General features: G+C 40.5%; 3 protein-coding genes across 3 annotated transcripts in view; 2 read left to right on the forward strand and 1 right to left on the reverse strand.

Moving 5' to 3' along the window:
- LOC117482330 (collagen alpha-1(XI) chain-like) overlaps positions 1 to 819 on the reverse strand; it is a 55,946-nt gene extending 55,127 nt beyond the window's left edge. The window contains 1 exon segment of the mRNA XM_034130429.1: positions 461 to 819. Coding sequence (XP_033986320.1) covers positions 461 to 539 — 79 coding nt within the window. The 5' untranslated portion in view covers positions 540 to 819.
- A 3,020-nt stretch (positions 820 to 3,839) lies between these two features.
- Positions 3,840 to 10,610, forward strand: LOC117482331 (retinol dehydrogenase 8-like). Its single transcript, XM_034130431.1, has 6 exons — positions 3,840 to 3,983; positions 7,508 to 7,669; positions 7,762 to 7,941; positions 8,175 to 8,268; positions 9,482 to 9,665; positions 9,762 to 10,610. The coding sequence occupies exons 1-6, from the start codon at positions 3,878 to 3,880 to the stop codon at positions 9,987 to 9,989; spliced, it is 954 nt and encodes a 317-aa protein (XP_033986322.1). The 5' UTR covers positions 3,840 to 3,877; the 3' UTR covers positions 9,990 to 10,610.
- A 1,450-nt stretch (positions 10,611 to 12,060) lies between these two features.
- palb2 (partner and localizer of BRCA2) lies at positions 12,061 to 26,696 on the forward strand. The gene is made up of 13 exons (XM_034129899.1): positions 12,061 to 12,083; positions 12,461 to 12,551; positions 13,106 to 13,165; positions 13,246 to 13,417; positions 15,161 to 16,585; positions 17,083 to 18,554; positions 19,242 to 19,394; positions 19,840 to 19,922; positions 20,633 to 20,782; positions 21,218 to 21,334; positions 21,863 to 21,950; positions 25,282 to 25,457; positions 25,822 to 26,696. The coding sequence occupies exons 1-13, from the start codon at positions 12,061 to 12,063 to the stop codon at positions 26,048 to 26,050; spliced, it is 4,239 nt and encodes a 1,412-aa protein (XP_033985790.1). The 3' UTR covers positions 26,051 to 26,696.
- Positions 26,697 to 27,457: the final 761 nt, after the last annotated feature.

Consider the following 27,457-nt stretch of genomic DNA (forward strand, 5'->3'; position numbering starts at 1 on the left):
GTGATGACAACTGATGTCACACAAGAGAGAGAAAGACGTGAGGAAAGAGTAATAATTACTAATAAAACCTGAAAATGTTATAAGGGTGGTAATATATATTTTGTTAAGTGTAAAAGTCTACTACACAGTTTAGTGGTAAGAAACCAGTGACTTGTATATTGTATTTTTCTCTTTGCTGTTATTACTGCTTTCATCACTACTTTTCTTTACGTGTTCTATGTTTAACTGCATCAAGAGAAGCCTGCGAGTAAAATAACAATTGATACTGATTGTGAGAGCTCGCGACCCATCGGCTCAGTCTCTGCTGGTTCGAGTCCGGCCTGCGGTCCCTTTACGCGTGTATTCAAATCCCCTTTTAACACAGTCAGTCTCCAATAAAGGATAAACTGGTCCCCAAAAACTTAAAACAACATGTAAGGAAGTTTATTTTTTGAAAACGTCCTTAATATGTTCAGCCTACCTGCACTTGAGGTGTGAAACACGGAGACGAGAATCAACAGCAGCCATGTCTCTCGCACTGGACTCCATCGATCCATCATTTTGCATTTGAAGCTATCGATGCGTCGCTAGTAATTCCCTCGTGGCTCCCTTTCGTCACCTGAAGTCAAGAGAAGATGTTGGCTCTGCACGCGAGAGTCTGGACTGCTGCCTCGCGCACCTCACCGGCTGCTAATTAAGAGCGCGCACGAAAAAGGGCTGATTTCATGAATGGGAAATTATGTTTAGCAGCAAATACTATCCTGTATTCACGGTGTTTCTTCAGGGAGGACGGATAAAGAAGGGAGAGCAGCGGGGGGAAATCACTTAATCTCGGACGGGTTTTCCCTCTTCACCCGCTGACAACTTTCCTCACTTTCTCTCCTCTCCTCCCCCCTCGCCCCTCTCTCCTCCGGGGTGACCCCTCCCTCCCAGGAGACTGAGGAGTAGGCTACTCTTTACTTAAGTAATAGTAATACCACAGTGTAGAAATGCTCTGTTATAAGGAAAAGCCCTGAGTGCAAAAGTATTTGCATCAAAATAATGGTAAGTAACAAAACTAAAAGTACTCATGAAGAATACGAGTGAGTAACAAGTAGCTGCCTCGAACTTGTAATGGAGTACAATTGAGAAGTAGTAAAGTAAAGTAAAATATTCTCGAAAATGTACTTAAGTAAAAGAGCTGGAGTAAAAGTACTTAGTTACTTTCCACAAATGAGCTGTGCAGAAACATAATGACTGTGCGTGGCATTATTTGCATCATCTAGTCTGAGTGATGATGTCTCTCTATTTATCTCTCGTGCACACATTGGCACACATGCACCTTCATTGATGCTTCCGACACACACACGTTCAATAGGCTTCATGACATTTTTGATGCATTACAATACATGTTATTAAGCTAATGCCGTTTATCCAAAGCAACTTCCATACACTTAAGAGTCCGGCACATGCTTGTTGTTGGAGAAATGAAGGTATCTTGCCCAAGATCAATCTGACATGTCAACTGCAAATGTGGGATCTAATCACTGATCCATTAATAAATATAGCTTTATTCCCCCCTGAGCCACACAAGCTTCAATGTTTAAATAAAAACCTGCTTACAAAGCTTCTCTCAACAGGACTAAGTATGACATATCCAATATGAACAATACAAGATTGTGCCACTTTATAAGCAATGATCTCTCTCTACACAGACACACACACACACACACACACACACACACACACACACACACACACACACACACACACACACACACACACACCACACACACACACACACACACACACACACACACACACACACACACACACACACACAGACACACACAGACACACACAGCATGCTAGGACAGGACACCGTTGCTGCCCAACTAATAAAAATATGCTGCAGCAGATTCCAAATTCCAGTGCCTGTCTGTCTTTGCCCACACCACACTCTGTTCAAACACACATATTCTTCCAACAGGCATAATAATACAAGATATGTAAAATGTTACTTCCTGCCTTCTACTTCAAGGGTTTGTAATTCTTTATCTGTGGTGTGAAAGAGTCCAAAGTAACGAGCAGCTCATTGGGGAGGTGTCAGAAAGTTTATAGGAGTTTATAGGGAGCAGTTATATAAGGTGAAAGAAGGGAGGCTGATCAGAGCGCAGTGCATGCACACACATGCATACGTGCACATGAATACCTATATGGGCCTCAAGTCTGTCCTGTCCTGCTTCTGTTCCCATTTCCATTAGTGTGTATTGTCTAAGGAGATATGTGATACTTAGATAATATGTAGGCGACAATATGACTTAAAAAGATGTGCAGGTGAGTCAGGATTGACAAAAAACAAACAGAAAACAAGTTTAAAAGTAGAAATGTATCTGTATATGTAGTGTTATCATTAAACCTTTTTTGCACACTTTTAGTCGGAAAATATAACTTACACTTGCACGTTAAGAAGAGGGCTGGCTTTAAAGTGTATTTTTTTGTTAGTATAATGAAGGAATAACTACTTCTTGGCGCAATTTGGTGTCATTTTGCAGGAGCATTGTGTAAAAAGCAATGTATATATTGTATAGTTGTGCAGGTGAGAGCTAAATGAACCCTAAATGCTTTGCAGCCTCATACCAATAAACATAATTGTATTGTGTTTTTGTGAATGTACTGGAATTTGAAGACATTTGGGATATATAAGAGATAAGATACACAGTAAAATCCGGAGTGTTAATTTAACGCTCTGAGATAAGGACCATATGTTCACTGGCAGTGTTAACATTGACTCTTTAAGTGTTAAATTAACAAATTAACACTTAAAGGGAGGGATTTAAGTGTTAAATTAACCCTTAAGTGTTAAATGAACACTTAAAGATTGTTGGAGAAGCCTGTGACCTAAGATTTTCAACGACATAATTACTCTGTAGCTATGTTAGTTTGACAATAAAGAACCTTGAACCTTGAAGAGTCAATTTTAACACTGAGAGCCAGTGAACATACGGTCCTTATCTCAGAGTGTTAAATTAACACTCTGGATTTGACTGTGTAGTACTTTATTGATCCCAATTCTATTATTCTACAGGTGTAAGCATTTATATCATATGCTTGAAAATAAATATGCTGTAAATAAAGTGTCCAATTATAACAATAGGTTAATGTTTTGGTAAAAGTGCTGTTTTGGTAACAGAAGTAGATTGCATGCACACACACACACACACACCCACACACCTGCATACTGACTTTTTCTAAGAAAAAGAAGAAGAAATGGATTCCAGGCATATTTCCAAATGCCCTTCCTCTTGCTTCAAGTAGGTTGTCTTCAAGGTATGATTGTCAGCGACGCTTTAATGTTCAAGTGTGTATGGTTTGTGTGTGCGTGGGCAAAAGAGAGAGAGAGAGGGAGAGACATTTTTGCATGGTTTACTGATCATAATTATTACTTCTCTGACACTCTGATAAAAGGAGTCTTCAGGCATCATCACATACACTGGAGCCAGATGTGTGTTGCCTTTGATGAATAGGAGATGTCATTCCATTCATAGAGTAAGGGTGGATTGATTTAAACAATAACCATGTTGACCACTGGGCGGCGCTGAATATACAGATATGTGACTATAGTATAAAGTGGTGCTTATGAACTCAGAAAAGAGTGTCAGATGGTTTGTTTATTTTAGAATAAGCCATGTGTACAGCACCGTCATGGAATAAAACAAAGTAGATTGTCAATACTCCCACGGGGGGGGGATTGACCGGGGCAGCCAGCCTCAGATAATCTCACTGTTGTAACGCTGTGTCCATGTGACTCTCTCTCTGACTCTCTTATCCTCTTACAGCGGCTCTCACCTCAAATCGCAGCTCATCCTGCAGAGCCGCTGCAGACAGAGGGACAGCAGAGTGGAGAGGCAGCAGAAACATGGCGACTCCCGGGCAGAAAGTGGTGCTGATCACCGGCTGCTCCTCCGGCATCGGCCTCAGGATGGCCGTGATGCTGGCCAAGGATGAACAGAAGCGCTATCACGGTGGGTGACCTGTGTGTGTGTGTGTGTGTGTGTGTGTGTGTGTGTGTGTGTGTGTGTGTGTGTGTGTGTGTGTGTGTGTGTGTGTGTGTGTGTGTGTGTGTGTGTGTGTGTGTGTGTGTGTGTGTGTGTGTGTGTGTGTGTGAGAGAGAGAGACGTATTGTTTATTCGATTTGATTGAAGTTACGCATCAGTTATGTTCAGCTGCTCTCCTTGAGGGTTGTTTATTTACTGTTTTAACTAGCCCGTACAATATGCTTTGGCAATACTGTGTTTTCATATGGACATGCCAATAAAGCTTATTTGAATTTGAGAGAGAAATATATTATTTTATTCAGGATTTTTAAAAAGCACACTGGTTTCTTACGCTTTAACTCTGCTTTTGTTCAAATTGTATGTATACTCCACATGTTTATGTATAGATTTTGTTCCCACAGTCATTAATTATACAATTCTGTGGCAATACTATATGTCGAATTGAATTTGAGAGAGATTTGTTAATTTATTTTACTATTTGTAGACAGTGGCTTGTAATAAGGCTACATTTATACTGCCAAAGCATATTGACAACTTATATACTGTAAATAGTTAGAACTTTGAATTGTAATTGTTACATGATTTGTTAAACCCTTTATACATTTGCTGTTACTACCGGTCCTCAACTAGAACTGTGTACAGTCGAGTATTATAGCTCCACGTGATTATGTAGATTAAAGCCACTGTGTCTGTGCATCTGGATTCCCAGCAGAGCAGGGATTCCCTCTGAAGCCGACTGAGAGGCTGTTTGCAGTGTTTTGATTATTTTAAATTTGAACCACATGAGGGCAAATGAGGATCCCATTAAGACATAATAACTGAGAATCAATAACACAACTGTTTCATGAAAGGAAATAAACCGAGAAATTTAGCAAATTTGAGGATATGTTTTCAAACTGAAGAGGAAACTGCAGCTTCCAGTATTTCCTCTCTTCACAAGGAGAGGTCACAGTTCACAGTCACAGATGATTTACGGACCTGATGGTAGAGGCCAAATACTTACTTGCAAGTAAGTATGTGCTGTGTCTTTTTTAGCTAAGGGGTCCTATTGCGCTCGTTTTTAGGTTCATATTAGTATTTAGTGTCTCTACTCTGACATGTCTACATGCTTTAATGTTCAAAAAGCTCTTTATTGTTCTCATACTGCCTGTGCTGCAGCACCTCTTTTCACCCTCTGTCTGAAACCAGAGCCCAGTCTGCTCTGATTGGTTAGCTGGCCGGCTCTGTTGTGATTGGTCAACCGCTTAGAGATGTCCCTAACCATTAAGGCAAATGTAGAACCTGGACATCTAATTAACTTAGAGTCAAAGTCTAATCTTCAATTTAATAAGACTTATATTCTTCATAAATTGTATTCCTTGAGCATTTGTTTTTTAAATTGAGATGCATTGTTTTATTCCGTGAAACTTTTTTTGATCATTTTTTACCAATTGCTGGCTGTTTTTTATTTTTCAGGCCATTGCTAAAAACTAAACATAATCTACATTTTGTATCATAACTAGCCCATACAGAAGGTGTTTTGCTGTGTTTTGAAAAACAAATACAAATGTTTAGTTTAGAGTTTTTGTTTATTTCGCTCAACTGACCCAACTCAAATTCATATATTAAAATAGTAATAGTCAGTACTTTAGAATCAATCTTATAGTGACCAAAAAGTCTGAAAACCTAGCTTTTAACATAATTATTATAATACTAAAATATCACCATGCAACAATTTCTGCATTTTCCCCTATAAAAATAAAGGTATGCATCATTTTTTTTTTCAATGTTCACTCAGCTTACCTCCTGTCCCACACATAGTAATGTCTCTGAACTCAACACAACCTAACCTTAAGACACTCTTAGGATTCTGGTAACACCAGACAATAACTAAAGCCCTACTATAGCCGTGCTTAGGCTAATTATGGCTCTGACTGTGCTATTAATGGAGGAGGCAGGTGACGTGTGCACCACGATAAGACACTAATGCTCATATTAACTATATATAATGAGCACAGCAGGTCTATATTAAGGCTTCTTAAGGCTATCTTTGCTACCTTACCTAACTAAGCTTTTTCCATTGTTGTGACATTTGAGTTATTCAGAATGTGAAAAAACACAGGTTTCGCCAGGAAAGGGATGTTTTTGAACAGTTTCCGTTTGTGTGTGTGTGTGTGTGTGTGTGTGTGTGTGTGTGTGTGTGTGTGTGTGTGTGTGTGTGTGTGTGTGTGTGTGTGTGGTACTTTACCCTCCATTTGCACCTACCATCTCTTGTCTCTGACAGTATTTATCAGAGTTCTTCATGACCTTTACTCCCTTCTTTCCGTTCACTCCTATGACAGGAAACATACACACAAAGACAGGATCAGTCAGGGAAGATATTCTCTTCTAAAAACATGTATGCACACACACAGACAGAACATGTATTAGTGCTGCACCAGAGCCCAAAAGAACATGTTGTACTTGACAACTTGTAAAACACACACATATGGAAACACTGGAGTCTGGCTAACGAAACACAATGTTTGTATTTATGTGTGTTTTGCGTGAGCCTACATGAAGCCTAAGCCAGTAAACTCAGTTTGATCTCTCAGGATAGTAAAATTGTCTTTTTTGTTACCGCATTTACCTGGGCAGGTTGCCTAATCACATTACAACAGCAGCCTAAAGGCGTAGTGCGCTGGAAGCTGCCCATAGAAATAAAAATAGTTTAATTATACGCAGAGCTATTGGCAAACAGAAATGTTGGAAATAATAATGCCTGCACACAGGTCAACATGGCAAGATGAAGATCCAATTAGGATTCAGATATTTAAATCAGTGTGGAGGTGCTACTCTCTTAATAAGAGCAGCAAACACCACAAGCTGTGGAAAAGCAAAAGAACAATAACTTGTGAGTGTGTGTCTTTTATCGTAAACATATCTATTATCCTTCATGTTTTCTCGGGATCGTAGTCTTTCAACCATAGACTGTATATATAACACACGTTTCCTGTTTCACAAATATTGCTCCATATGGGATTTAAATATTGCACAAGTATTGCTTTTTCAACTAAATGTTGAATGATTAAGATCTACAAAGGATCATAACATGTGTTTAAAATACAAAACACACAAAGGTATGTGTATTGTGAGGAAAGCACATGGGTGCAAAAAAAACAATGCAATAAAAAAGTGAAATACAAAACAAAAACAGATGTTATCTTAGTTTATAAAAATAAGTCTACAAATAATACTAAGTAACCAATACTGTACTGTACATACCTGATTAAGATAGTAATGTTAAAATAAAACTGTTGTAAACACCACAAAAAATTACTGACAAATAGGCTACATAGTGAAAAGTGAGTTTAGATCTAAGTGAAACAGACTATGGTCCTCTATTCACCTTATTAAAATCCATGTACATGGCTGGTTATTACATGATTAAGGCTTTTGTAAAACCCAAAACATTCCTTAACAATATTTTCTACATTTAAGTTTCTGTCTTTCCTTCCTTCCCGCCTATTCAGTCATAGCAACGATGCGTGATCTGAAACGTAAAGATAAGCTGGTGGAAGCTGCCGGGGACGCGTACGGGAAAACTCTTTCTCTGGCCGTCCTGGACGTCTGCACCGATGAGTCCGTCAAACAGTGTATTAACGGCATCAAAGACAGACACGTGGATGTCCTCAGTGAGTAAATGCACCGTGCATTCCTACCCTGTCCTAAAGTGATGTTCCCACTTAACCTTTATCCTCTGTTTTATTCTCCTTTTCCTCACCAGTCAATAATGCCGGTATCGGCCTCGTGGGTCCGATAGAGAGCATCCCCATCGATGAGATGAAGAAAGTGTTTGAGACCAACTTCTTTGGGGTGATCCGCATGATCAAGGAGGTGATGCCTGACATGAAGAGAAGGAAAGGAGGACACATCATCGTGGTCAGCAGTGTGATGGGGCTGCAAGGTAAGCAGACAGGATGAATGATGAAGAGGAGGGGTGTAAAGTTTCATGGTACAGGGAGACATGACAGTCTGATGTATGCATGTGTTGGTGACGGACAAATGGAAGAGTGGGTGGATGGTTGAAGAAAGGCTAATGAAGTACAGATGGATGTCTTTACAAAACAGTGAACAAGAAGAACAGATCTATTTACCTGGTCATGTTGTCTGTCGTTATATATTCTCTGTTTTCTACAGGTGTGGTGTTCAATGACGTGTATGCAGCTTCCAAGTTTGCGATGGAGGGCTTCTGTGAATGTTTGGCTGTGCAGCTTTTGAAGTTTAAAGTCACGTGAGTAGCTATTTCCTTTATTAGAAAACAAACTGAAGATTGTCCTGATAATAATCTATATTAAAGAAACTCCTGAAAGATTGTTTAGTTAGGCATTAAAGTTAGTAAGAGTCGCCGTTCAGTGAGTCTTGCAAGAGTTTTTGCAAAGTTTTTCTAAGAGATTAATTCTATACACAATCAACATAGATATAAACAATCTGACATTAAAGGGGACCTATCATGCAAAATGCACTTTTTGATGTCTTTTATACATAAACATGTGTCCCCGGTGCGTCAGGGAACTCACGCAGCGTCAGAAAATAAAACCCTCTCTCTTTTCCTCCGTACCCAAATCTCTAAAAACGGGGCTACAACGGAGCTGATCCAGATTTGCGTCCGATATGACGTAATATCGGAAATGTGGACCCACAGCACTATCAGAAACGTTGCTATCAGAAACAATGCCCGACTGTTTTGGATGTAATATGGTCGGTGTTTACATTAGCATTGCTAACACTCAGAGCTAACCTGTACTGGAGAGCATGTGTGTGAAGAAGCAGGAAATAAAAAGGAACTCACCTTGTGGTATAACCGGCAAGAGAGAAAGCCTTTGAGCTCCATACTGTTTCAGAAATAATCCTTGATAATCCATGATATGGCGTTTCATCACCGCAGTATTTAGTTTAGACAGTAGCTGCCGGGTCCCGCATGAGCTCAGCCCCTTCCTTTTTTTTTTATCAATTTTTTAATTTTTTAAGCTTTATACCCAAAATCAGCACTTTTGAAACAGGAAGTGAAATAGAGGGATATGAGGCATGGCTAGAATGGGTGATCTGTTTGGTATTTTGAGCAAAACACTTCATAGACATGTTTTTAATATATTTTTATATATCTGAGACCTATGCTATTGCCTAAAAATAGCATGATAGGTGACCTTTAAATAAAAAACTCTAATGATGCGTTTCATTATTGTTATTCATTGATTATCTTCTGATATATTGTTAAGATAGTTGCAGTCTGAGAGTATGAGAATCATTTATGTATCTATAGATTATACTGACAGTGCAAGGGTCTTACAGTCTAAACATAGTCAATTTGTTTAAATTTAAGCAGATTATACCCACATTTTAAAGGCATTCATGAAGCACTAGTGTTACCCATTTGAGCTCTTACTCTACTCTAGTCCCAGTCTTTTTATGTTATCATCCCCTTTGTTGTGTGTCTCTCTCCTCAGAATGTCAATGATTGAGCCGGGCCCGGTGCACACAGAATTTGAGGCAAAAATGATTCAGGATGTGCAGCAGAAGGAGTTTCCCGGAGCAGATGCTGACACGGTGAACTACTTCAAGAACGTTTATCTTCCTTCATCTGTGGACATCTTCGAGACACTGGGACAAACGCCTGACGACATTGCCAGAGTAAGTCCCAGTAAGCAGTCTTTGTCTGCATCTGTGATTAATCCTGTAAGTCTGACGGCAAATCTTTATTTTTTTCCATCCTCTTAATCTCTGCAGTGTGTCAAGAAAGTGATAGAAGCAAGCAGCCCGCGTTTCCGTAATCTGACCAATCCTTTGTACACGCCCATCGTAGCGTTGAAATACGCCGATGAAACAGGAGGCCTGTCTGTCCATGCCTTCTACCACATGCTCTTCAACCTGGGTCCACTGATGCACGTCAGCATGACCGCCATGAAGTACCTCACCTGTGGATGTCTGAGGAGCAGGACCATTTCACCAAACTAAAAATGTATTATGGGAACACTAGAACACAGTAAAGACCACAATTTACCGTGGCACGTGTTATCAGTGTAAAAAACAAATACATACATAAATGCACAAACGTTTATCTTATTTGACCTGCCATATTTCACTCTGCATAAATGTAGTCTGTTTTGTTATGAAGTAATGGTAAATGGAATGTACTTATATAGCGCTTTATCCAGTCTTTACGACCCCTCAAAGCGCTTTACATACTACATGTCATTCACCCGTTCACACCCATTCATACAGAGCAGTGTACCTTACTCTAGGAACTAACATTCATACACATTCACACATCGTTGGCCATGCCATCGGGAGCAACTCAGGGTTAAGTATCTTGCCCATGGATACATCGACATGTTGACTGCATGGGCTGGGATCGAACCCACAACCTTCTGGTTGAAAGGTTCTTGATGTTGAAGTCTTGTTTATCCTCTCTTTTTTTGTATAAGATTGTAGCTTATGTACGTACAGATGTCACACCTGAGTTCAATTAGGTTGAAATACTTCAACATCTAAAATGATTTTAGCCCAGGGGTGTCCAAACTACGGCCTGGGGGCCAAATGCGGCCCGCGGACCATTTTGAATCGGCCCTCAGCAAATAAAAAAAGTATAATGGAATATGGCCCACAAATGAAACTTGTGCTTGTCTTATATTGTACTTCTTAAATATAAATGTAAAAATATATTACAAGGTAGTATTCATGTGTTAATAAGACCACTTTTCAAATAAATTCAGTCAATTAAAGTTGGAAACATTTTCTAACATATCTTAGTTGATAAGAAAAAAGCCCAATAACTTATTTACATAACAAGCTTGAAATACGCCTACATTTGATTGATTTAGCAAATTTATAACTGAACTTATGAGGCAATATACCTCTAGTGAGCGGCCCAACCCTTCGTATATTTTTCTGTATGTGGCCCTCGGTGAAAAAAGTTTGGACACCCCTGTTTAAGCCAAACCGGAGTGCCAAATTAGTAGATCAAACATAACATACTGTATAGTTTAGTTTCATTATTTTACCTCAACCAGCCCCAAAGGAACTCACATTGCAGACTGTTTTAATTGGTTCAAAAATAATTGGTCTACACACCTTGTTGATTTGTGCTATATGTGTACATATATATTTTTCGAAATTCTGTGAATATTTTTGAGCTACTATTTTGGCATAAAAATATGTAAGAAAATGAATGGACCTAAACATGATGACAACATCTACTCATTCATCTTGACAACTTTACCAATTCTTTATCAATGTGATGTTTAGATACCACAGAGAAGACTTGTCCCCTTTTTCTAAATAAAAAGTTAATATTTATACTGCGTCTCCTCTTCCTTAAAGAGTACAAAAGAAATCATAAATGATGATATCTGTATAATCTGTATAAGACTATTAGTGTGATTAAAAATGGTGACTTCAAGAAAGTTTTAACTTGATGACCTTCTCATTAAAATGTCTTGTTCAAAAGACCATTCAGTTGTTTTTGCATTTTAGCCCATTTGCTATGCTTAAGCTAACCTGACATTACTGCTTTTGTTCAAACTTATAATGTAGGCACAATATAAGTATATATACCTCATAGACTGTATATATATATATATATATATATACCTCTGAGGTGGCCATTTGTGATCTTATATTGTGCTTTGAAAAATGGCTGGCACTTGTGTAAGGTAAATACAATCTCGTAAAAGTGAAATCTAGTTATCTCTGGGTAGAAAAAGCTAGCTTGTTTGGGTGGGAGTTTCTTCTAAATTAGCTTGAAAAGGTTAATAGTCAAATATTACTAATAGCAATTTCCACATGTATGACTTTCCAAACAATGTACGTTTTACATGAAAGTAACATAATAATTAATATTGTTGTGAATATAACTGGACTCTTACTTACTTTAGTTCATTTAATGAGTAAACATTTCCATTTACCTGCTGCTTCCTCTGACACGTTCGAGTCGTCGGAGCTCAACTGCTCGAGTCTGTTTGAGACAGTCGCGGGAAATTTAAATGTAATCGATCCCCGAATGATCGAACATCAAAATAAACTTTCCATGGACGCCGCGGCGTTGCCTCTGTAAGTCTGTCACACATATTAACCGATACACATTTATGGATAAGTTGTCATCCCAACGATCTGGGTGCGTTTGTGTGTAGAAAACATAGCCGTTACGTCTATGGATTAATATTTTACTTTGCTTTAAGCTAAAAGTATTACGAAAGTAAAGTTTAACGTTCAAACTGCTACCGTTAGCTTAGTTAAGCTAACACTAACTAACACACATTACAACATATTAGATCTGCCCTAGATGTATTTAATCTTAAGTCATGTGTGTTTGTGGTGTGTGTGTGTGTGTGTGTGTGTGTGTGTGTGTGTGTGTGTGTGTGTGTGTGTGTGTGTGTGTGTGTGTGTGTGTGTGTGTGTGTGTGTGTGTGTGTGTGTGTGTGATTAAGGCCGAGTGAGCAGAAGGCAGAGCTGTGTGGAGATAGTGTGCCTTTTGATGAGCAGCTAAGGACCACACTGCACTGTGATGATAAGGAAAAGGTACTGTATATATTAGTCTGTAACTTATACAATTAAGCTTTAATTCAATGTGTTTATTAAGTAGAACATGTACAACAATATAAGGAAAGAGATAGATCAATGTGTGATCAGTGATGTTCAGTAGTTGTTGTTTTGTTTCTTTTTTAAATGCCTCAGTTCATTTATTGTACACAGTACAGTACATAAAACTCCAATAAGGGATGTGTCTCCTTACAGTTACTTTTATGGAAAAATAAAGTACCAAAATTAAATATGAGAAAGGAAATGTAGTTTTCTTTTCCTCCACTCCAGATTTCTACTGTAATATCATTTCAAGTACAATGGGAGAGGGAAAATATGTAATACTTATCAATCATACTTCAGCTATTAAAACAGGAAAACTATTATTGTCAATTTTGAAGATGTGTTGTCCTGAAGGATGTATATCAATAAAAACGTTGAAGTGAACCTATTTATTTTTTAGGTTAAGGTTAGCCTAAGTAATTCCTTTGGGTTAGGCAGACAAAAGCTATAACAAGCTGCTACTGACAACTATTGAACATTTTCCCACTCAGCTTCGTAGGAAGTTGGCACTGTTACAAAGGGAGTACCTCAAGACAGCTCAGAGACTACAGGTAAGAGAGTTTTTAATTTTTCTCCTATAAGCTCTTTCTAGAAATGATCTTTCTCACACTCACATTGTATCTGCTCACAGCGTGCTGAGCGTTTTGACGCAGTGCGCAAACACGTGAGGAGCAGAATCAGTCAGCAGAACCAGGGAGACCCAGATGTGACATCCAACCCCCGTCTCAGCCCCTCTCCATTGATACTGAATGCCACCAATGGGGCCGCCACAAGTGAAGCTCAGTGCGAGGGACACACTGGAGGTGAGTCCGTCTCACAGTGCATAACTACAGTAACAATTAGATAGGAGCAGTGGCGTTTTTATATGTACAAAAGTGGTGGGGCACAAAAAACTTAGATGTCTATATATAAGCTTCTGCAGTGACGTGCAGTGAGGTTCATGGCTGGTGAGGCACTGGCACTGACTCTTCAGGTTTACAAATATTATATTTTGACCTAAACCAAAATATAATATTATTTTCAAAAGCTTTTTTTGTCTGATGCTTCGATTAATTTTAAACAGACAGTTCAACAAAAGGATACCCAAAAAATGTAATTTTATCATTTAAATATTGAATTGTTCTCTCTTAGTAAGATCCCATTTTCAAAAAATTGCGGTCTTACCTTGACTTGAAGATGAAGTCCATTTGCCTATCCTTCTGGACAAAAAATTCTATAACTTTTTTGTAAAAGTCCTCCTTATCTTCTTGTAGTTTCAAAAGTCTATCATAAATCTAATCGATAGATTTATGATTCGAAAATTATAAAAGTAGGGTAGACATGTGGATATTATCCGGCTGAACAAAACGTGCATTTATCTAACAGGTACGTTTCCCACAGATCTTATTTCAAGCTATTTTCTAAAATCCTCTGGAGAAACCTCATTGCTTTTTTGCAGCTTACTTCCTGGTTTTAGGACGCGTCACTGCAGCTCTCTCGTCTCCTCTTCACACACACCACACTTTTCGCGGCACACGTACTTACAGCCAATCAGCTCTGAATGAGCTTTTTTTTTGCCACACACATTACATTGAAAAATACTCTGAGCATGCGCAGTGTAGTTTTTACAGTCACCGTTCACTTTGACAGTGAGAGGGTGGGGCATGATCAGGTTTTGTCCCACATGGCTCAAAACGGCACTGTAGACACTAATTAGAAGAACACAGACTAAAACAGCAATGTACAGACGAATCAGATGATTAAACATGACCTTAAAATATATTTTATATATTTTTTAATTTCTTTTTTTGCATCTCTTTGCATTTTTTGTCATCATTATGTGTAATACTTTCTGCTGACACTAGGTGGGGCTGTGTCCCACCTGCCCCTAATGACCAGTCGCCACTGGATAGGAGTGTATGATGGAAATTATTTAAAAGTGATACAGGGAATGCATTTGTTTACTAAAAGGGTTGCTGTAACCATGCAAAAAAGCATATATAACAGATATATAAAAAGTCATCCAATATTGATGCAAAGGCTCTGGTCATGGCATGTCAGAGACGGTATTTTTTATTTTTTTATTTATACTTTATCCCAGTTATCCCATTTTCTTCTACGAATTAGCGCACTCGAAAGACTGCAGTTATAACATTACAGCTATTGTTTTTGTTAGTGTGTCTGTAGGCTGCTTAGAAATATCTAGGGAGATTGTGCTAGGACAGGAGGGAGATATTAGGAGACAAGGGTTGAAGGTAAGAGGGCAAAATAATCTGTAACTGTGGCTAATTTAGTCACCTAAGCACCAATATATTTGTTATTGGTACATATTTTTATCAGTATCATAAATCCTTTATTTGTTCGGCAACGGGAAAATGTACATAATCACAACAGCAGAAAAATATGCTAAGTATGCACCTGGATATGTTCATGTCTGTCAATTATTTTTACGTCCTATGCATTTTGCCACACAAATGGCTTCCTTTCCTGTCCATCTGTCATCACTCTGAGAATCAGCCAATGTTTTGTCTGTAATAACAGTAGTACATTTTCAATTGTTTTCCCAGGTCTGGTGGATTCTGATAACTCCAGGAGGAGCCAGGTGATCAGGTTCCTGCTCCCTTCTGAAGATCCTTGCACTGAAACCCTGACTCCCAGCCATGACACACCCGGAGGTCACAGGTCGAGCACCGCTCTGCGCCTCAGGTCTCGACGCAGCCGCCTGCGATGGGAGAGGAGGAGCGCCGAGGCTGGCAGGAGCACAGACGACAACAGTGAGGAAGGACAGGAGCCGAGTGAGAGGATGGTGGTTGGGAGTGAAGGGGGAGACAAAACACAGGGAACAGAGGCTGTGAATGAAGGTGAAGAGCTATGTTCTGGCACTGAGTCTGAGTCTCCATCTCTGCTGCTGACACACTGGAACACAACGCAAAATGAAACAGGAGATATCGAGGGAAACCAAATACAAGGACAACCAGAACAAAAGGGAAAAGAGACCGAGTTAAGATCTGAAGGGAAAAAAGAATCAGAGTCAACTTCTTTGGTGCCTTCATATTGGGACCCTGCAGACAGGGAACTAAACGGCGCAGAGCAGAGGAATAAAAGGCTTTGTGAAAACAGCAGTGATAAAGACAATGAACTAAATTCAGCAGAGAAAACAGAAACGGAAAAAAGTCATGAAAATACAGCTGAATTAAAAAAAGAAAAAAGTGAGATGGTTGGATCGGGGCATGATGTAAAGGCTGTGAGTCTCCTTGACTCCTGTACCCTCGTGGAAGGACTACTTTTCCCCGCAGAGTACTACGTCCGAACCACAAGGCGTATGACCCAATCGCAGAGCCAGCCGAACATGCAGGCTATCATTCTCTCCCAGCTGAGCGCCGGGCGACGTTGCAGCAGGCGGGGCCGCGGCAGGGGATCGAACCGGGACACACCCAACCCTGAACGTTCAGATCAACACACTGATACAAGTTTATCTGCGCCAACCGCTGCATCTGTAGTTCCTTGTCTGGACTCACAGCCTGCTGAGCCGAACACTCAGAGCTCCAGCGAGATTTCAGATCGAGTCTCAGGTTGTCAGATCGACACGGATGCTTGTTTTTCTCCTATTGTCACCTCTGCTCGTCCAGCAAGAGGGAGGAGGAAGAAGAGAGGAAGGGGAAGAGGAAGAGGGAGACCTCAAACCCCACGATGCTCTCTCAGTTTAGACTCCAATCAGCTAGGCCTTGCACAAAAAACCTCAGACGATCCCCCGGCAACAAGCTCCCCGGTCGATTCCTCCCCGTCTCTTCATGGAGCTGATGGATCAAAACCCTCCGTCTCTCCGGTGCAGGACGTCCCACAGCCTGCGTCCACAAACAGCACAGATACACCGCCTTCCTCTGGGGTCATTGTTGATCCGTGTAGCTCTGCATCTGGACCTCTGGGGAAGGTCTTTCCCATCTTTCGTAAGAGCGGCGAAAGGAGTAACGGATCCACTCAGATCAGTAGAGGTAAGGATTGTATTCGGACTCTGTATGTTAGGACTGCCTTCTCTTAGTTGTGGTCTGTTTGTCTCTTAGTCATGGATTTCTATCGCAGATTTTTTATGTTGAATGACCTCATTTCAAGAAACTAATGGGCACATCTTTGGTAACTTCAGATTTATATGTGTGCTTTACAGATCTGACGATTAAATCAACCAAATGATTAGTTGGCCCCATTTTTGTGGCCGGCTCTGTTGTGATTGGTCAACCACTTAGAGATGTCCCGCCTCTTAGCCTATCACGTACAATGTGTTGGAGCGCTATTCCAATAGAAGCGCGAGTGTTACATTGTGATGTCAATATCTTCCAGAAGTAAAATAAAGGAGGCGTTTCAGGGAGTGTGTGGGAGAGAAACTTCCTCTGAAGGGATTTGAGCCTTTCTGAAGTGGATTCAAAGCTGACTGCATCTTTATCTTGAGATGATTTCCATCCATTAAATGTTCTTTCCCTTTTGTGTGTTGCAGATGCAGCGAGCTGGCAGTGTCTCCTCCTGCCCTCCTCTCCCCCGGCCCAACCTTCTCTGCTCCCTCTCCCCTCTCTGTCTCCTGGCTCGCTGTTCAACAACTTTGACACGATCCAGGATTTCCATCTCCCTGATGACCAGTTTGCTTTTCTTAAGCTGCACAAGCTCCGCCAAGTCGAACCTTTTACCTCGCCGTCTTACAACACGCGCAGAAGCAGCCGCCGTTTTGTTAGCAGTGACTCAGAGAGGCGTCTTCCACTGCCGCTCAGCCTCACACCCTCCATCACAAAGTCACCCCAGACCACTGAAGCAAAACAAGCTGCGACACTACCGCTCAGCCTCAGACCCACCGTCACAAACTCACCCCATACCGCTGCTGCTTCACATTCTGACCTGCAAAATGTGTCAATAATATACAGCCAGTCCTTCACTGAAGACCCTGAACAAGTTATTAAGGAAACCCTTGGAGAGCAGCAGACTGAAAACCTTCAGATAGAGTGTCAGAGTTGCGCCACCTCAACAGTGTCTGAGTCAGGGGTTCAAGATTGTGCTGGTGACCGCGTTGATCAATATAAAAAGCAAGAGAGTATCATTCTGAATACTCCCCACACTGTCGAACCACAGCCTCACATCAGCTTTGCAGACAGACCTGGAGAACATGTAAAACATTATGACATTGGGTGTTCAGATGAACTTCAAATCAAAGAGTCTTCTCTCATTTTATTTGAAGAACAAACAGTTAGTCCGGGTGTCATCCATCCTCTTGAGGAACATATGTCGACACACAACCAAACTGAAGACAAAGATATCATCAAGACTCTTTCCTTCGATTGCTCTCTACAGGAAACCCCCGAGGAGCCTTCTATAAGCCGCGCTGCTGAACAGTTCTGTAACGTCAGCGAAGCTCCAGGAGAGTCTCCCGTACAGAATCTGCATGAGAAGTCTCCCACTCAAGACTCAAGGGAATCGCCTAGAGACAGATCGATGGAAAATCAAAACAAGTGTGTACAGCCCCACAGCGCTCAGCTCCTGTTGAGCCCTGCTCTGACCTCAGCACCCTTCATAACCCAGCCCCCGCCCTCCTCTGCTCTCCTCTCCAGCCCCACACTGCCATCACTAGGACTCACCCCCCGTCTCCTGCCCCCGCCCTCCTCTGCTCTCCTCTCCAGCCCCACACTGCCATCACTAGGACTCACCCCCCGTCTCCTGCCCTCCTCCCCCTCTGCCCCTCCTCTCACCCTGCCTCCCCCTCACAGCCCGTCCATCCAGGCCCTCTCCCCTCCGGCTATCTCTCCGTGTCCATCCCAGATCCATCAGATCCAGGCTTCATCTGAGCCGCCGTGTACAGACAGCCAGGCCCAGAGGGTTGAAGCTCCTCCCTGCAGGACAGTCTCCGGCATCCTGCCACAGGGCTCAGGAGGGCGGGCGGAGACGGCGGAGGAACACATGATGAGATGCACACACACACTAAAGGTAGGATTCAAGGCTTTTATTGTCATGTGTGCATAGCTACAGTGTAGTTATGACAATTAAATGTTTAGGTCACAGGCTCCTCCAACAGTGCAACACAATAAAACAGATAAAAAAGTGCAAGTAAATAAAATAAAATAGAATATAGTAGAAATAGTGCAGGTACGACGTTGTATTTATGTACAGTTAAAGGGGCACATTACAGAAATTAAGAATTCGACCAAAATAAAATCCATGGCCTAGGAAAGTCTCATTAATGTTCCTGAACATGAGCTACTCTCTCTCAAAGCCACAATCCAGAATGAAGATGTGATGCTGTGTGATGTTTTTGTATATACACAAATAAGCTTTATTCTATCGTCGTTGTGAAATAGAAAAATGTACCGACACACTCAGAACGTTCCCCCAGCTGCTCTCAGTGTCCTTTATAATCGGTATGATAAGTCCCATGTCCCGTCTTTGTACTTTATGGCATCATTAGTTGACATTTTACCACTCTTTGATTTTGGGGAGAGTTAAGGCTCTCTAGGACCATAGGAGATAGCACTGAAGATAGTCATAGTTCCCCTTTAATGAAAGTTTGTTTTTGCAATGGCTGCAGCATCCACGTTTGAATCAAAGACAGAAAGTATTTGCAGATGCAATATATGTATCTGTGTAACATCTAAAACATGCTGTGTGTGTTTCCAGGCCCCGGCAGGAGGCTGTCTGGTGGATGCTTGCCTCCTGCGTGGAGCCTCCGGTGGTTTGTGTGTCGCCGCAGCAGGAAAGTGGGCCGTGTGTCTCTGGAGTCAGACTGCAGCTTCTGACTGGAGCCTGACACACACCTGGGCCTTCAATGAGGTCAGTGTGTCGGTGCAAATACATGCCTGAATATCAAAGTTATTAAAAAAAATTAAAAAACGCCATACATTCTGTGGTTTTGTCTTCTAAGAGGATTTTTTTTCTTTTCTGTTTTATATCAATGTAATTTCAATATCATTGGGTTTTACACTGATGGTCAGACAAAAGTAACAATGTAGTGACTTCACCTTTGGCTCTGGGGGCTAACAAACACTTCACAATTGTTTGAGTGTTTATAAATTGAGCAGTCAACCTAAAATAAGTGGGACATAATAATGTTTAAAGACATTAAGAAAAGACAAAAGTAATTGATGAAATGTACTGTTTCAAGGTCTAATGTGACCCTTTCTTAAACGACACAATTTATTCTGCCAAACATTTTCCAAACATTATCTTCCGTAATTGTCCGTAGGCATAATGGATTTCTATGTTGTTTTTTTTACAGCCAGTGATCGATGTGTTTCCTGTGCCGGACGCTGCAGGGCTGATGTGTGTGACTCTGGGTCAGTTAGAAATCAGAGAAGTGAGGTGAATACAACACGCTCAATCCGTCATTTAAATACGTATTCTAACATTGTTTTAACTCGTTTTCTGTACACTAACTATCCCTATAGCTAAAGTGAGGATATTTCTTCCATGTTAATCTCCAACTGTGTCCATGTATTTTGCTTAAAGGTCACCTATTATACAAAATCCACTTCTTCATGTCTCTTCTACATCAACATGTGTCCCCTCTGTGTAAAGAGACTCTGAAAGTTTCAGGAACAAAGATTCTCTCACTTTTTGTCCTGATCCATTTATATAAAAACTTGTCTGAAAATGAGCTGATCAGATTTTGGTCACTTTATGATGTCATAAAGATGTTTTGGCTTGGGTAACTATTAGCCAATCACCAACCAAGGTAACCCCCCCCCCCACCTTATCACCTGCATCTCCTCCTAGAGCACCATTGTGTTCTTTGTAACCAAATATCTCTCAGAGGGGCGTGGGGAGGGGCTCCTTATTTTCATCTAAAGCAACAGACAGAGAATCAGCACTTTTGAAACAGGGCTGAAACAGAGGGGATTATGGGATGCTGCAATGACCTGTTTGGTGTTTGGAGCCAAACACTTCAGAGACATGTTTTGTATATATCTGAGACCTATAATATATTGATGAAAAACAGTATAATAGGGGACCTTTAAGGAACCCAGCTGTTGACGCTTGTTAAAGGTACCTGTGTGTCTCCATGTGCACAGGATGCTGTCGTGCTGCAGCCTCTCCCAGCTGCTGCTCTGTGACGGCGTTGTTCAGGCGGTTGTGTGTGTGTCCAGGTCCAGAGTGGTAACTTCCTCACACTCAGCGTCTGGCTCCAGCCTGCAGGTGTTCACGCTCTCAGACAGCGGCAGGTAACACTGAGAGTTTGTCGAATTAAATCAAAGTTTATTTTTATAGCCCAATATCACAAAACACATTTGTCTCAGTGGGCTTTACAGATAACAAACATGAATGACAGTGCTAAAAGATAAATAAAATGACAAGATAGAATGTAAAATAAAAATACATGATGGGACTCAAAATGTAGGACTCAGGAGGACAAACATCGGATAGCTTTAACTACACCATTATGTTTAAAGGAAAGTCTTCAGGACACTCTTAAATGTTTGGACACTGTCTGCTTTTGTGTTATTTCCTCATTGCTCAGATACATAATTCTTCTTTCTCTCTCTCTCTCTCTCTCTCTCTCTCTCTCTCTCTCTCTCTCTCTCTCTCTCTCTCTCTCTCTCTCTCTCTCTCTCTCTCCTCTCTCTCTCTCTCTCTCTCTCTCTCTCTCTCTCTCTCAGCACACCGGGCCCTCAGCCTCTGGTGTCTCCTGGTGTTTGTGTCGGGGCCCTCGCTGCTGTGGCTGGACTTCCTGACGCTCTGATTGGCTCTGATGAGAGCGGCCGCCTCTTTGTCTGGTAAGCAATAAACTCACCAAAATTATTCTTCCTGTTGAACAATGGAGCAAGAACATTTGGCATCTTATTTGACATTAAAATAGGAATTTCTCATAAATACACTCAACATTAACTGCACTGCATTGACACTCGCTTGCTCAAAACTGTTTAAGCAAAGCTCCTTTTTGAAATATTTGAGTAAGGTATGCAATACAAATGTTGATCATGGTATTACATCATTTTGTTTGTATTTTAAAAAGGGCGGAGCACTGTAGAGGTGTGTTTTGCAAATACTCTTCTTACATTTCTCTTAATGTACTTCTACAGGAAAAGAAAAACACTATTAGTATCCAAGTATTTGGTAAAAATGCAATTTTTTACATAAAGTATATGAATAAATATAAAAAGGAATATTGACTCAAACATTTTTTAAATGTATTTATTGACAAGTCAAATGCTATAAATGGTTAGAATAATATCTATATTTGGCTCTAATGTGTAATGTTGCTGCTGTTTGCAGTTTAATTTATTTGTGTTTCCGTGTTACAGGAACTTAAAGACGGGTCAGCTGCTGCAGAGAATCATCCTCGGAGAAGATTTATCACACATGGCCTGTCTCAGAGGATACTCCTACTGTGTACGTCTATCTGCTTTTCATATAAGGGGTGCTGCCTGTTTTCTTTAAAGGGGACCTATCATGCAAAATGCACTTTTTGATGTCTTTTATACATAAATATTAGGGCTGTCAAGTTAACGCGTTAATAACGCGTTAACACAAAAAAAAATTAACGCCACTAATTATTTTAACGCGATTAACGCATGTGTATTTTTTGTCCTCGGCCGCCCCGTAGTTTCAGAGCGCATCGAGTTTAAAATACCATCTACATGATGATGCTGACAGCCCAGCTCCTGCCGCCCGCTTGTGGCAGACCACACTTCCACGCTCACCGGCAGGCCCGGACTGGCCATCGGGAGGACCGGGAGGGAGTGTGTATGTGTGGCGCGACTCGCGCGAGCGAGGCACACCTTACGTGTTGTTGTTGTTAGCATCTGGTGCTAGCTAGCTGCGCTAACGGATATAAGGAGCTGTTTCAATGACATTTCGCCGACAACTGCGCCGAGCACTTGACTTTATGCAGGTAGCCAGACAGTGGGACATTGTACGAAAAGTCAGCGCACTCAGCACGGATAGTACGCGCTACATGATTGCAGCGTCCAGGCAGCACACGTTCGAGCATATATGCCTTGAGCTGCACATAGGCAAGGCAAGGCAAGGCAAGGCAAGGCAAGTTTATTTATATAGCACCTTTCAACACAAGGTAATTCAAAGTGCTTTACAAAAATGGAAGACATTTTAAAAATGGCATTTAAAATCAGTCATTAAAAGGAAAGATAATAAATAAACATTAAAAGAAAAAATACATGGATAAAAGTTAAAAGTTACAGTGCAGTTTAAGATGTGAATAGTTCAATTAAAAGCAGCGGCAAAAAGAAAAGTCTTCAGCCTGGATTTAAAAGTAGTAAGAGTTGCAGCGGACCTGCAGGTTTCTGGGAGTTTGTTCCAGATATTCGGAGCATAATAACTGAATGCTGCTTTACCATGTTTAGTTCTGACTCTGGGGACAGAAAGCTGACCAGTCCCTGAAGACCTGAGGGTTCTGGATGGTTCATAATTTAGCAGTAGGTCAGACATGTATTTTGGGCCTAAACCATTCAAAGCTTTATAAACCAGCAACAATATTTTGAAATCTATTCTTTGACACACAGGAAGCCAGTGTAAAGACTTCAGAACAGGAGTGATGTGATCCACTTTCTTAGTGTTAGTGAGGACTCGAGCAGCGGCGTTCTGAATTAGCTGCAGCTTTCTAATAGATTTTTTAGTGAGGCCTGTAAAGACACCATTGCAGTAGTCGAGTCTACTGAAGATAAAAGCATGGACAAGTTTTTCCAAATCCTGCTGTGACATTAGTCTTTTAATCCTAGATATGTTCTTTAGGTGATAGTAGGCTGATTTAGTAACTGTTTTAATGTGACTGTTGAAACTCAGGTCAGAGTCCATGACTACACCTAGATTTCTGGCTTTATCTGTTGTTTTGAACATTGCAGACTGAAGCTCAGCGCTAACTTTTATACGTTCTGCCTTGGCTCCAAAAACCATTACCTCAGTTTTATCTTTGTTTAATTGGAGAAAGTTCTGACACATCCAGTCATTGATTTGTTCAATGCACTTACTCAGTGTTTGAATTGGAGCATAATCTCCTGGTGAAATTGTTACGTAAATTTGTGTGTCATCCGCATAGCTATGGTAACTTATTTTGTTGTTTTTCATTATCTGAGCCAGTGGTAGCATGTAGATGTTAAAGAGAAGAGGCCCCAAGATGGAGCCTTGAGGTACCCCACATGTCATATTTGTCAACTCAGATGTGTATTTACCTATAGAAATAAAGTTTTTTCTGTCCTTTAAGTAGGACTCAAACCAATTTAGAACTGTTGCCGAAAGTCCCACCCAGTTTTCTAGTCGGTCTAGTAATATGTTGTGGTCAACAGTGTCAAATGCAGCACTGAGATCTAATAATACTAACACTGAAGTTCTGCCACTGTCTGTGTTTAAGTGGATGTCATTGAAGACCTTTACAAGAGCAGTCTCAGTGCTGTGGTTTGGACGAAATCCTGACTGGAACACATCCAAACAGTTATTTAAATGCAAGAAGTTACTCAACTGTTGAAATACTACTTTTTCAATGATTTTACCTAGAAATGGCAGGTTTGATATTGGCCTGTAATTGTTCATTACTGAAGCATCTAGATTATTCTTTTTTAGGAGCGGTTTAATGACTGCAGTGACATAGCTCCAACGATCCATCACAGTGTCTCCACACACACACACACACACACACACACACACACACACACACACACACACACACACACACACACACACACACAATTATTGTATGAGAGAGGTTCCAGGTTGAATTGAGGCGAATATTTGTAATGTTCAGGTTGTTGTGTTTAATATTCATGAGAATATTTGTCATTGTTCAAATGATAATAAACAAACATATAAAGCATATTTGTCCACTCATATGTTGATAAGAGTATTAAAAACTTGAAAAATATCCCTCTAAGGTACATTTAGAACAGATAAAAAATGTGCGATTAATTTGCGATTAATCGCGATTAACTATGGACAATCATGCGATTAATCGCGATTAAATATTTTAATCGACTGACAGCCCTAATATATATGTGTCCCCGGTGTGTCAGGGAACTCACGCAGCGTCAGAAAATAAAACCCTCTCTCTTTTCCTCCGTACCCAAATCTCTAAAAATGGGGCTGCAACGGAGCTGATCCAGATTTGCGTCCGATATGACGTAATATCGGAAATGTGGGCTGGCTTTACACCCACAGCACTATCAGAAAGTTGCTATCAGAAACAATGCCCGACTGTTTTGGACGTAATATGGTCGGTGTTTACATTAGCATCGCTAACACTCAGAGCTAACCTGTACTGGAGGGCATGTGTGTGAAGAAGCAGGAAATAAAAAGGAACTCACCTTGTGGTATAACCGGCAAGAGAGAAAGCCTTTGAGCTCCATACTGTTTCTGAATTAATCCTTGATAATCCATGATATGGCGTTTCATCACAGCAGAATTTAGTTTAGACAATAGCTGCCGGGTCCCGCATGAGCTCAGCCCCCTCCTTTTTTTTTTTTTTTTAAAGCTTTATACCCCAAATCAGCACTTTTGAAACAGGAAGTGAAATAGAGGGATATGAGGCATGGCTAGAATGGGTGATCTGTTTGGTATTTTGAGCAAAACACTTCATAGACATGTTTTTTATATATTTTTATATATCTGAGACCTATGCTATTGCCTAAAAATAGCATGATAGGTGACCTTTAAATTACCTTTCTCACTCTTCAGAGGGGTTTAACATGCTTTGTGTGTTTGTGTGGCTGCACAGGGAGTGTTGTTTGTCCTGCTGCAGCATCAGTTGCTCAGCTCTCTGGAGGAAGAAGTAAAAGAGAAGGAAGAGGAGAGTAAGAACATGGCTCTGTTCTCCTTGGTCGCCATTAATCCTCTGAGTGGAAAATCTGCCCTCGCTACTCGACTGTATCCGCCCAACGCCTGGTCCGGCAGGTGAGAGGAAGACTGATGTGTTTGTGTGTCTCTTTATATACACACACTTTTGTTTATACAATCTAATAGGGCACATTAGTAGAACAAACTGCCTGTAGAAATACAAAATGTGTTTGGTCTTTACTTTTTAAAAACACACTTTTATAGACTAGCTTTTAAGTCTATGCACCCTATCCAGTAAAGTCTTGATGTGTTCTGAATTGCATCTTTTTTATGTGTTTAGTTGGATCTGTTTTCCTCCTGTATGACCTTTTGATTGGTTCTGCCTTTGCATTTCTACAACAATGTTCTCAAAAAGTGCCAAACAAATAAAGGTTATTATGATTATTTGATGTAACAATCTGTATCTGTGTGTGTTCCTCAGGCTGTGTGAAGCAGACGTTATCGGCTCCAGCGTGGTGGGCCTGAGTCAGAGCGGCTGTGTGTGTGTGTGGCAGCTCTGGCCCCGGGGGGCCTCCAGGATGGTGCCGGCCCCCGAGAGCGAGGGCTGGCAGCTGGCTCGATGTGGGGGAGAGGGAACGCTGCTGACTGGACATCACAACGGAGACGTCACCCTGCACTGCTACAGTCAGACTTCTCTCTGCCACCAATAAGACTTTCTGAAGATCTGATCACTTTTATCCCAAAACAATGTCCGCCCATCGCTGTGTGAATGTTTACATGAAGATTTTAACCTTTTAAAATACTTCAAAATCACATTTGGTTCTGTGGCTTCTCGTAATCCCTGTTATTTTGTTGATTTACAGGTTCATGTTTGTATGTTGTGCCTCTACTGTGACACACTGTTTACATGCTTAAATGTTCAATGCTCTGAAACCTAAACTACACACTACGGGGAAGGGAAAACCCCAAAAAGCATAATAAAGTAGTCTCTGCTAAGATTTTGTAAACTGAACATATTCAACAACTCATTGAACTGCTGGTACTCAGAAAACAAGACTGAATTATTAAAGGTTTAGCACTTCCTATTGGTTTTCCTTCAGCCTTTCTACACTGTTAGTGTTTATAGAGCCCCAGTATCACACACTGAACCTCTCTGTGAGAGATTGTTTACTTAATGATTGATTTTCACTTTTTAGACCAATGTAAAACCAACTTTGTGTTTTATTACTGCTGCTGTTATGAATGTTCCTTACTGTTGTTACTTGAATATATTGTTGCATGTCTTATATTTAAAAGAAAGAAAACTGTTGCCAAAGTTTGTTCTTATCATTTACATTAAACCTTAAATATGTTGTATTTTTGTCTCCTTCTTTTATTTCTATAGTTTATTCTATTGCCCTAACAAACGCATAAAACACAATAATGTTTGAATAACAGCGCTATTTGTTACAATTCTCAATACTAAGATAACTTCACAGTCGGTACGAACTAGACTGTACTAAAATATTAGTAAAATATTGTATTTGTAATTGGGGTCATATAGTTATGATCTCACCCTGAGACATGCATGGTGTGTTTTTGTTGCTTTATTTAATTGTGGATGTTAAGAACTAACTGGGAAATAAAATATTTGAGAAATGTCTGTAACCTTAATAGCAGTTTGTCAAATCCTAAAAAGAACCTAAGCTGTTTGGAGATCTGTGTCAGCCAGGGGGCGCCAGACTGATTTACTCTACATGGTTCATTGGCATATGACTGTTTTCAGACTGCTTTTTAAAATGTCTACCTATTGACATTAAGACAGTTTAAATCTTCCCCGGCTCCAAAGTCAAACTACTGAGGTTGTTCATCTTGGGTTTTTAATAAATACTGGGGTGTATCGGGGGCCACTTGCAAGAATGATGATTCATATAGTGCAAAGGCTGTTTCCTGTGAAAAAACGTGTTTAAATTGTACTCCAAATGATGGTGTGTAGCACTGCAGATCATTATATTTCAACATTTCCTGTATTCTTATATCAGTGAAAGTAAAGTGTGAAAACATTCTGTGTAATTGGACTCTTTAATAAGCACGACTTTGCTTCAAGTGTGCATAAGAATGTTAAAATAAACCCAAAA

The sequence above is a fragment of the Trematomus bernacchii genome, unplaced genomic scaffold (genome assembly GCF_902827165.1).
Source record: "Trematomus bernacchii unplaced genomic scaffold, fTreBer1.1, whole genome shotgun sequence".
Classification (NCBI taxonomy): domain Eukaryota; kingdom Metazoa; phylum Chordata; class Actinopteri; order Perciformes; family Nototheniidae; genus Trematomus; species Trematomus bernacchii.